The sequence below is a fragment of the Camelus dromedarius genome, chromosome 8, assembly GCF_036321535.1.
Source record: "Camelus dromedarius isolate mCamDro1 chromosome 8, mCamDro1.pat, whole genome shotgun sequence".
In the NCBI taxonomy this organism is placed as follows: Eukaryota; Metazoa; Chordata; class Mammalia; order Artiodactyla; family Camelidae; genus Camelus; species Camelus dromedarius.
In genome coordinates this window covers 17,292,414-17,304,260 of record NC_087443.1, presented here as the reverse complement: position 1 = coordinate 17,304,260, position 11,847 = coordinate 17,292,414, and the positions used below count along the sequence as shown (strand labels likewise).

The window sequence follows — 11,847 nt, the reverse complement described above, 5'->3', positions numbered from 1 at the left end:
ACTCCCCATTTATCCCTCCACCCCACCATTTCCCCCCTAGTAACTGTCTATGAGTTGTTTTCTATATCTATGAGTTTGTTTCTGTTTTGTAAATAAGTTCATTTGTATCTTTTTTTTTTTTTTTTTTTTGGTTTAGATTTCACATATAAGTGATATCATACGGTATTTTTCTTTCTCTTTCTGGCTTACTTCACTTAGTATGATGATCTCCAGGTCCATCCATGTTGCTGTAAATGGCATTATTTTATTCTTTTTATGGCTGAATAGTACTCCAATGCATATATATATATATTTACTGCCACTTCTTTATCCAGTCATCTGTCAATGGACAGTTAGGCTGTTTCTATGTCTTGGCTATTGTAAACAGTGCTGCTGTGAACATTGGGGTGCATGTATCTTTTCAAACTAGAGTTTCCTCTGGATATATGCCCAGGAGTGAGATAGCTGGATAATACGGTAAATATATTTTTATAAACTGATGATAGTTAACAAGTTTCTAAATAGCACGTTTTGTCAAATATTCCTTAACCCTAAATGTTATGTTTTTATGTCAAATGTAACAAAATTCAGAAACTTTTAAAAGCATTGTCTTTAATATTGATTGTAATTTTTGTTAAATGCTGCATATATATATATATATATATATATATATATATATATATATATATAGCCAATTTCTGCCAATGAAACAATGCTTTCTTAATACTACAGTTAATGTCAGTGCCTCTGCTCATGCTGGATAAAGCCTCTCTGGGTTACTCTGGTTCAGGTTCGCTTCCTGCAGTCCAGTGCACATCCCGTCAAGACAACCCAGTGAGTTGGAAGGAGCAACACGCTTGGAGTCAGACCTGGGCAGAATCCCAGATTGCCCACTTACTGTTTGTGAGACCCTGGGCACATGATGGACACCTCTCTAAGGTGGAGGGAATGGCAATGCCTACTACATCAGATGGTTGTGAGGATTAAATTATATACAATAAACAGAAATGTCAGCATAAACACATCTATTTTTAAGAGTGTTAGACTTGGAACTGTTCCCAAGTCCATTCTTGGGCGCTTTGGGGTATTCACTGTGACTTAGTATTTAGTGCGTATCTAATATGCACAATCAATTGTATTTTTGAGATAAATCAACATTTAGGAAACTATCCTGGAAATTCAGGGGAAAAAATCTCACACACTGTGGAATGATGGAGAGGAAGGGGTGGAGGAGGCAGAGCCAATCAATAGCTAGGGGTCAGACTAGGAGGACATCGTGTTTGGAGGTTTTGTATTATTTATTTACTTTTAAGCTTTTTTCACTTTTATTTTTTAAGCTTTTTGGTGGGGGGAAGTAACTAGGTTTGTCTAATTTTTCTTTTAATGGTGATATTGGGGATTGGAACCAGGATGTCTTGCATGCTAAGCACACGCTCTGCCGCTGAGCTGTACCCCACCCCCGGAGGACACAGTGTCTGACAGAACGTGGGAGGGGAGAGGGGATTCTTCGCCCTCGGAGGACACAGACTGGAGAAGTTGACAGTCCAAGCCCAACTTTGTACTATTCCTTGTCTGTTTCTTGTCTTTACATGAGTGAATGTGTTCTCATTTGCTTCCATCTTTGACTAAGATTAATCAGGAAAACAACCCAGTTTGATCCTAGGGCTGTCATTCTAAAATTCTTGGTTTTTATGTATACATATTATATATATAGCAATAAACATGCAAAACCTTATTTGCTCTTTACGGAAGTGCTAAGACTTTAATAATTTGGGGGCTTCTCTCAGCCCAGTTTCCCATCCCTTTGTCCCTTCCTATTCTTTTATTATTCAGTCTGTGATCATACATCCTAGTTAAAAATGATACTGTCTTACTACTCAGTCATAATAAAGAATAAAATAATGCCACTTGCGACAACATGGGTGGGCCTGGAGATGGTCATTCTAAGTGAAGTAAGTCGGAAAGAGAAAAATACTATATGATATCACTTATATGTGGAATCCAAAAAAAAAAAAAAAGGGGACACAAATGAACTTACCTACAAAACAGAAACAGACTCACAGACATAGAGAACTAACTTATGGATACCAGGAGGGGAAGTAGGTGGAAAGGGGTAAATTGGGAATTCGAAATTTGCACCTCTTGAGGAGGGATGGAAATGTTAGCTCTCTTGATTGTGGTGGTGGTCTCACTGGTGTGTACATCTATCAAAATTCATCAAACTATACATCTGAAATATGTGTAGTTTACTGTACAGGAATCATACCACAATAAAGGTGTTAAAAATAAATTTAAAAAAATAAAAATAAAAATAAATGATAATGTCTTCTCTCCCAGTGTGTATGTGGTGTTGCATCCACTTCTCTTGGTCCATCAGATTTGTTAGTAATATACCCTCTCCTTTTGGGGGTCACTGAATTCTTTTAAGTCTGTTTCTGTTTGGTAAATAAGTTCATTTGTGTCCTTCTGCTCAATTTTGCTATGAACCCAAAACTGCTCTAAAAATAAAGTCTAATGTATTATGATGATAAAAAAGAAAAGAATGATTGCCTCAATTTCACATGGATGAAAATGTCCACTTCCCTATCCCCTTTGCAATATTTTGGCCATTCACTAGTTAGGAAAAATTTTTGTTTCAATTAGCACTTTTAAAAAATTAATAATGAGTCTGAGTATTTTTCCTTAATCCTATTGTGTGTGATTATGTGAGTTGCTACCCTTTGCCAAATTTCCATTGACATGTTTTCTTTTTCTTACTTATTTGTTTGGTCTCTTTAAATATGATAGATATTAATATTTTCCTAGCTTGTCATGTGTTAACTTCATTTATGGTGGCGTTCACCTAGAAATACTGGATTTTAACACAGTCAGATCCAGAAATCTTATTCTTCATTATCTCTGCCCTGTTACCATGGTTAGGAAAACTTTTCTTATGCCAAGATTATATAAATACTAACCCATACTTTTTTCTGGATTTGGGGTTTACATTTTACATTTAATCCATCTGGAGGCTATCTTGGCATAGGAGTTAAATAAACTTTTACCTTTATTCTTTTGCCAAATGGTTAGCCTTTTGTCAGAACATCAGTTATTGGATTCTCTGTCCTTCTGTAATGTTTTGAAATGCATGGGAAGTAACAGAATAGTCATTTGGCAAGTTTTCAAATAGACACTGCTGACACCCTCATCCAGCTCCCCTCCTTCTTGTTGAGTGTGTATCTTAAGATGCAAGCAAGCAACTTAAATGTCCATCCACAGACTGGATAAAGAAGTTGTGGTATATTTATACAATGGAATACTACACAGCCATAAAAAGAATAAAATAATGCCATTTGCAACAATATAGATGGACTTGGAGATCATCATTCTAAGTGAAGTAAGCCAGAAAGAGAAAGAAAAGTATCGTATGATATCACTCATATGTGGAATCTTAAAAAAAAAAAAAAAAAAAAAAAAAAAAAGAGGACAGTAATGAATTCATCTACAAAACAGAAACAGACTCACATAGTAAACAATCTTATGGTACTAGGGGAAAGGGGTGGGAAGAGATAAATTTGGGAGTTTGAGATTTGCAAATGTTACCACTATATATAAAAATAGATAAAAACAGATTTCTTCTCTATAGCACAAGGAACTATATTCAATATCTTATAATAACCTTTAATGAAAAAGAATGTGAAAATGATATATGCATATACACGCATCACTGGGACATTATCCTGTACACCAGAAATTGACACATTATAACTGATTATACTTCAAATAAATTAATAAATAAATAAAAATTAAGATGCAGGCAGTGGTTGAAGACTTGATCCCATGTAGGTAGGATCTGGGTAAAGACTAGTAAGTGTCTATCAAGGAGGTGGTTGGGTCTTATCTGGGTCTCATCAGTTCTATCCCTAACTGCTTTCTCCCTCACTTTCCATTCAGCGTGTCCACTTTTCTAAGACACCTTAACAGAATTCATGCAGATTTGCTGAGAAAGGTGACAACATTCCCCCTTTACAGTCACCTTTCCCACCAGAGCTGTGTCATTGACTTTCACAATGGAATCTGAAACATCATAACAACTACAGCTGATCCTGACCTCAACAGACCAGATAATGACCTCTAGGCACAGGGTGCTGTTTATCCGCAGGGGGAATGACACCCTGCCCGGAGGGTGACACATGCAGCCTCACTGACACAGCCTTGGGAGAGAAGGGAGCAGAGACCCTTCTACAGCACCATCCAATCAGATACAAGGACTGGCCTTGGCTGTGTGCCACCTGGGCTTTGAAAATTAAGCACCTGTGGCTGCTCTAGAAGGAAAGAAAGAGAGGTGATTGTGAGCCATCCTCTAATGCCCTACACCTTTCTCTCTGACTCTGGAATAAATAATGAAGGAAGCACCACAGACACCCCTGCATCCAGACTGAGGAGCCTTTCAGGAGTGGGGTCTTCAGAGCAGTTTCCCCTGCCCACTCCAGGACCTCTCTGTGAGATGGCCACTGGACTAGGTTTTGAGGAAGGTGATGTGTTTATCTTCTCAACTGTGTCACCTGCCTTCTTAGGAGAAGGGAGTATGTCTTGTTGACATTTATGTCCCCAACACCCAGCACAGTATCTGACATTTAAAATGGGCTCAGCACATACAGGTTCAATGAACTTAAGTAACACTGTGTTAGTAGTATGAGTAATAACCAACATTTAGGAATCAACTGATTATTTGCTTCTTCCCTGTATAAATTCCCTCTTGGAGACCAGGATCCTATAAAAATGCACTGGAAAGTGTGCTCGCTTCGGCAGCACATATACTAAAACATGCATTTGAAGGTGGCTTAAAGCATTTACAGAGCTTTTATCTCCTGGCTACTCAAAATTAACCTTGCCCCCTCCCAGTATCACACAACAGGGCCAAGGACTTGAGTGCCTGTGCTTGAGTGGCTCTTCAAAGAAGCCCCATGAAAAAAGAGCTCTTGCCCCATGTGCTGAGTGATTTTCACGGCTTACAATTTCTCAGTGCTTCAGACACATAGTTAAGAAAAACTCTAATTTATTATCCTAGAAAATACTGCTTTCTCTCTATAATTCATGGGGTACATGCAGAATGATTTTTTTCCGGTTCACTCACACAGCTTGCCTTTGCTCTGAAACAATAGGATAAGGGGTGGCCTGGCCTGGATCCTGGGCCTTTCAAGAAGCCTTCACCTAGCCCCTGTAGCTGTCACCTGACGCTCTCCTGGGCTCCCCACCAGGTAAGAAGCCTGTCCAGAAACCTGAAGCTAGTCAGTGATGGAGCAGACATGCAAATTCTAGACAATTCCACACCTCATCTCTTATCCATTATTTCCGGTGCAAATTTTTACTAACAGGATCGGAAGAGCAAAGCATACGAGACATGAGTATCCTTCCACCCAGCCTCTCAAAATTCTCCTGTGGTGTTCCAAATTTTCAAAAGACTCCACTTGAAATTATTTGCCTCTTGCCTCGGAGCCCTGATTACAGACACTTAGTCTTTGCTTATGCAGTGACTTAACACAAACCCCTAAGAACCCACGGCTTTATCAACTGATTTCTTCCCAACTCTGTTTCCTTCCTCGATGCCCGGCAAGAACCCTGGATCGCGGATTTCCTGTTCAGCCGACGGCTTCACCAAACTGCCATCCCACGCCTTGATAATCTGAGCGGTCGTTTGGCGCTCTCGCTCCGCTCACAAGTCGGCACCCCTGACTCGGGGTCAAATGACGGCTGCCTGAGCGCCGAGCACCCGCTGAAACCCGCAGAGCCCGAGCTGCCGGTCGCGTCGTCGAACTACGTTTCCCACAGTGCTCAGGGAAGCCGGGCCTGCCGACGCCCGGGGTTCGGGCTCGCGCGGAGCCTCCTGGGAGTTGTAGTCCGGTCCGCTCGCGCCGGCGTTGCTGCGGGCTCGGCGCCGGCCTTTGTCTATCTGCGGGCGCGCGCCGCTGCGGTGAGTGAGGCCGCCTGCCGGGTCAGTGCGCCCCCGCGAGGCGCGGCCCCGCTGGCGGGTCTCCGCCCCCCAACCCCCCGCGGCCCTGAGCGGGCCTGGCCACCCTGGACCCCCCAGGGCGGCCAGCCGCAAGGGCAGAGGTCTGCGGCCCGCAGAACCGGAGAGCGGGGTGCTCAGGCCCAGCACGCAGGGCGGGCTCGGGGAGGGGAGTGGGGGGCGGGGTGGGTACCTGAGGCGGGAGGCGAGGCCTGTTGGGAGGAGCAGGGGCCCCTCCGCCGCAGCGCAGGGCAGAGTGTGGAGGAAGGCCCCACACCTGGAGACGCGAGTTGGGGAGGCCATAGGTAGGTGTGCCCGGGGCCTGCGGTGAAGATGTCAGAAGATGGACAGGGGACAGTGCAGTCTCTCTTGGGAGAGAGAAAGGGAGAAAGGACAAACGCCTCTGGGTGGAGGATGGGAGAGGGCAAAGTGGATTCAAGTGTGCAGAGAAAATAATCACCCCCTACCCAGAATCTCCTGATCCTGAAAGCATCCCCCAGGAGGTTACCGAGACACCAAAGTTCCCACTGTTCTAGCCCTTTCCTTCTCACAACTCTCAATTCGAGGCCTTAAATCTGTAGGTCATGTCGGAGACCCTTCACTTTTGGTTCTTTTATCCTCCCAAGACTACTTGCTATTACACTGTTAAGAACCTTGTCATTAAGTGAGGAAACAGAATCCAGGTTGTTTGGTTACTTGCCCAGTGTCATTTGTGAGAAGGGTGGAGGTCATGAAGTTTCTCATGGCCTAAGTTGAGCTCTTCCCACCGGATATAATGGCCTTTCCGATAGGAATGGCGATATTCTCTACTCTGCTATAAAGTGACTTTCTCCAAAATCTTCAGGAAATTGATTCCTCAGACTTGTGGAATCTAGGGAGAAAACTATGACAGCTTCCCTTTATTTATCAGGAAGCTTTTCTGAGACACAGCTGAGCTGTTACTTGTTGAATGTCTCACAGCATGTGGAGAGGCACAGCTGTAAATTCTACCCACACATTCTGACCAAACTCTATTTGCTGGACTCCCCAGGAACAGAGTCCAGCCTCAGGTAGCAGGTACCATATGCTTTCCACTGACTCTTGGTGGATGAGCCATTGTTGAGCAGTAACACCTTGTACTTACAAGGGAACATTCTGTAGTGTCCCGACCCTCGCTGACAGGGCATTGCTCTGTGGCTTGTACTCTAAACTGGAGCTGAGTCCTCCAAATAAGACTTTAAATGCCTCTCCAGTTGCCACAACATGTAGCAGGAAGTGCAGCTGCCAAGAAGACCAGGTATTTGGGTCAAAGAATTGTAGCATCACACTGCTATTTCAGTCAATCAGTAGCTAGCATTTTGATGGAACATAATAGAGGGAAACAAATAAACATTGAACTACTGCATAAATAAAGTATAAGAATTCAGTAATTAGGGTCCTGAAATAAGACTATTGCCCAAAAGATACAAAAATATAATATGGAGCAAGAGGATTCCTAGGATCTGACAGAGTGGTAAAGTCTGGTCAAGCCCTGTTCCATTCTTTATCATCATATAAGAATCTTACTAGGTCTTTAGTGATGAGAAAGTAGACAACTGTCTGGACATGGGCTTTGGATCCAGAAAGTTTTGGATTTGAACTTGCTTCACCTTGACTCCTTCTTGGCTCTGGGACTTGGGGCAAGGTCCCGGGTGGGGTACTTTCTCACCCTAGTTGGAGTCCTCGGGCTTGGTTTTAGAGTCTGAAGTAGGTCTTCTTCCAAGAATTGACAAGTATTTATACTTCCTCAGAACTGGTATTCTCGTATCTTGAAGAGTAGGAAAGAGGTTAGTCTTGAGTCTGGAGCTTCCTAAGTGCTGAAAGGTAATATGAAATCTCTTGTTCTGTCCTAATAACCTAGATGGGACTGGAGAGGAGATCTGGAGCCATTTCCATCAAAGAACCAATCATGAAAGCTGAAATGTTGGGGGTTTTTTAGATTCTGAATTTCTTTGGAGTATGAAATAGGCGGTTAGGTGGGGGAAGGAAGAGGAAGATTCCAGTCATGCCAAGGCTAAGGTGCAAATAGGAATGACCATTATCGTGGCACTGGCAGAAAGAGATACATGTTTGCTTTATGTCTTTTCTGCTTTCCCGCCTCCTGCTTCCTCCTGAACACGTTTGTATGTGGACATGGTACCGTTAGGCCCATTTCACAATTACATTATAGGTAATTGACATTACATTCACTCACACCCCACACTGGAGCTCCTGTTGATTTCATTCTTCTCAGTTATCAATTCTCCTGTCCTTTCCTGTTTGTTTTTGTCATCCTATATTGTTTTTGTTTGTTTTTTCCTCCCCAGGTTCTCAAGAACAGCCCATGGAAGAATCATATGAAGAAGTGGTGATTAAGGTCATTCAGCAGGAGTGGACATGTTTGGATTTCCAACAGCTACCCTGCTGGACTGTCATGGAAGATATGCTCAGAATGTAGCATTTTTCAGTGAGTCGGTTGATTGCTGGGATGCCCCCAGTTCACAATAATTGGTGTCCCTGTCCTCAGCACTGGTCAACAGGCTGAGGATGTAGAGAAGACATTCCTTTGGTGGAGCTCACCCTTTTGGGGGTGTCACAGGGAAAGCCTACAAGCTGGAGTTAGAAGTAACAATAGAAACAGAGCAAGACAACAGTCTTGGTATGGAGGTAGTCTCTGAGAGAATGAATGAGAAGTTTTAAATCTCAGCACAATCACTGAATAAGAAAGGCTAAGGTAAAGCAAGGGACAAGGGGAAAATCTCCCTAGGATAACTCCAAGAAAACTATTATTAGTGATGAATGGACCCACGTTTAAAGTGCAGTAGGAGGCTCATATGCAGGGCAATATCAGAAAATATTGTCAATATCTGCATAGAAAGTGTTGAGAATAACTTCTCAAAACCAAAATTGATTTCAATTCCACCCTAGCATAGTAGATTGAAATAGTATGGCTTTTAAAGGGAAAAATTCCTTGGATCAGATTCTGCGATCACCCTGACTCGATCTGTGGTATCAAGACGAGTTATTTATGTTGCCTGAGCGCCAGGCTCTTTCATCCGTAGTCTGGGATGATAAGCTCTACCATGCAGGACTGCAGGGGTTAGAATTAAGAGATGTAAAGTGTAAGGACTCTGCTCCATATTTTCTGACCTCATGGAGCTTACTCCACTGTTAGGAGGGCAGCCTGAAGCACAGGTAGATTTCTTATGAAGCTAATGAAACTTAAATTTCAGGATCTTTCCCCTCCACTGGTCTCTTTAAGGCCCTAGACCTACTTTGATACTTTTTCTTAATGGAACCCCTCCAAAATTTTAAAGCTTTGGGCCCTACACACCCTGGATCCGCACCTGTTTTGGAGTCAGACAAAATTTGGGTGTGGGGCTAAAGGGGATCTTGTACAGTTTTCTTAATTTTTCTCAGCCTGTTTTCTTATCTGTAAGATGGAGATAATCATGTCTGTCACACAAGACTATTTGGGAGGCTCAATTAAACTGAGTTTAGAGGCAGTACACTGCTATGGAGTGTGCCTGGGTCTGAATCCCAGCTCTACGCTTACCTAGCTGTGTCATCTTTGACAACCTCCCTATACTTTGATTTCCTTATCTGTAGCACTCTCCTAAATTGTTTTCAGGATTAATTATTTATGCAAAGTTTATACTATAATGTCTGGCACACAATAGGCACTCAAAGCATTGTTTCTTTTTCCCCTGTTCTTCTCACTCAGCATATTGGTGCATCTTACATGACTTCCCTCTCATTTTACCAGATGTGATGACAGAAACCCACCACAAATATGATCACTCTGAGGCCACAGGATCCTCAAGCTGGGATTTCCAGAACTCTTTCAGAAGAGAGAAGCGGGAACAAAAATCCCCAGATTCTAAGACACTACAGGAAGATACACCTGGAGTGAGACAGAGGGTCTATGAGTGCCAGGAATGTGGAAAATCCTTCAGGCAAAAGGGTAGTCTAACATTACATGAGAGAATCCACACTGGGCAAAAGCCCTTTGAGTGTACCCATTGCGGAAAAAGCTTTAGGGCCAAAGGCAATCTCGTTACACATCAGCGGATACACACAGGAGAGAAGCCCTATCAGTGCAAGGAGTGTGGGAAAAGCTTCAGTCAACGAGGTAGTCTGGCGGTTCACGAAAGACTCCACACTGGACAGAAACCCTACGAGTGTGCCATTTGTCAGAGAAGCTTCAGGAATCAAAGTAACCTTGCTGTTCATAGAAGAGTTCACAGTGGCGAGAAGCCTTATAGATGTGATCAGTGTGGAAAAGCCTTCAGTCAGAAAGGAAGCCTAATTGTTCACATCAGAGTCCACACGGGCCTGAAACCCTATGCCTGCACACAATGCAGGAAGAGTTTCCACACCAGGGGGAATTGTATCCTGCATGGCAAAATCCACACGGGGGAGACACCCTACCTGTGCGGCCAGTGTGGGAAGAGCTTCACTCAGAGAGGGAGTCTGGCTGTGCACCAGCGAAGCTGCTCACAAAGGCTCACCCTGTAGCCACGCTCTTCAAAGGAAGTTCTTTTTATGAGTTAAAAGAGTATCAAATCCCCTGAGATCAAACAGCCTATCCAGCTTTATGGAATGAAAGGAGACTCTTCCAGAAAGACCATCACTGGGTAGAGCAAACTGACTTTTCTCCCTTCCCCCAAATGAGTATGAAAAATAAATGTCTTGTTTATTATCGTTATTATGTTTGGTTTATAATTTCTGTCAGTTTCTTTTGATGTCATTTCCCAAGGTACCTCCATTAATCTAGTACACAATTGGAGTTTTATGTAGGAGATGCAGATTTTAAATTTGCAGTTGACACCACCAGCCTTTTTAAACAAATCAACCAGTGAAAGAAGAGGTTGTGTGTGGGGCGGGGTCAGCCCCTTACCAATCCTGAGATTCCTTTCTTCTCTATGTGTTCAAATTAATCTCGTTTTGCATTCAAGACCACAAGGCAAAATTCATGGGGCAAGTCTAACTAAAATGCTCGTATTGAAGACTATTATCTGGATGATAGCCTCCAATAGCCTGTTGTAACAAATGACCCATGTTCATAACAGAGGCCCCAGACTTTCCTCACCAAAGTACGTTCCTTTCCAAGCCTGCACTGTGGCTTACTTCAGTCTTCCACTCCTAGCTGGGATAGAGATAACTTGCCAATAGCCAAGCAGCAGACAACTATCTACAACTTGGGGAGAGACACAATGACTTTCAGTCCCTTCGGCAACAGTAGCAATATCTCAGGATTAGAGTCACCTAATAAGGGCATAAGTGTTCTCATTACCAGGCTCAGATTTGTAGTCAGTAATGAAGTCCCAGTCTTCCAACACCACCATCCTCTTCCTCCTATACACATGCACACAGGAAGAAACTTGTAAGGATAATCCACTCTTAATAAGTTTTTATCTCTAGTGGATGAGATTTGAAGAACATTGGAGAAAAGCTGGTTTTAAGGCATAATTTCCATATTTTTTTAGCTTTAGTTCTCTCTCTAAATTTTCATTCTGAGCATTTATGTAATTAAAATGGTGAATGATGGAGACAGAGTGGCTTTCTTGATAAGATGCCATTCCATTCTTTCTCTATCCTATAAGTTGTAGGTTTCTACAACTATAGGCTCCTTCTAATAGACCTATAAACTGTAGGCTCCTCAATCCTATGAAGCTTGAGAGTAAATCTTTATATCAAATTTTATCAAAGAACTTTAGGCACAGAAACACTTTAGAAACATTATGGATTTGAACAGTAATACAATATTGCTCCCAAAGGTACTGTGATGATCCTTAAAGATGCCTATAAGAATGTTCATATCATCCTCATTCATAGTAGTCATAAACTGGAAATAACCCAAGTGTCCAATGACAGGCAAG

General features: G+C 42.6%; 1 protein-coding gene across 3 annotated transcripts; it reads left to right on the top strand.

Moving 5' to 3' along the window:
* The first annotated feature begins 5,857 nt into the window (after window positions 1-5,857).
* ZNF32 (zinc finger protein 32) lies at window positions 5,858-10,673 on the top strand. 3 transcript variants are annotated; one of them, XM_031460928.2, is made up of 3 exons: window positions 5,858-5,932; window positions 8,293-8,432; window positions 9,732-10,673. In XM_031460928.2, exons 2-3 carry the CDS (start codon window positions 8,363-8,365, stop codon window positions 10,481-10,483), a joined length of 822 nt encoding a protein of 273 aa, XP_031316788.1. In that variant the 5' UTR covers window positions 5,858-5,932; window positions 8,293-8,362; the 3' UTR covers window positions 10,484-10,673. The 3 variants fall into 3 exon arrangements, with proteins under 3 accessions (XP_031316788.1, XP_031316786.1, XP_064343997.1); XM_031460926.2 differs by having other exon boundaries at window positions 9,690-10,673; XM_064487927.1 differs by lacking the exon at window positions 5,858-5,932 and adding an exon at window positions 6,197-6,273 and having other exon boundaries at window positions 9,690-10,673.
* Window positions 10,674-11,847: the final 1,174 nt, after the last annotated feature.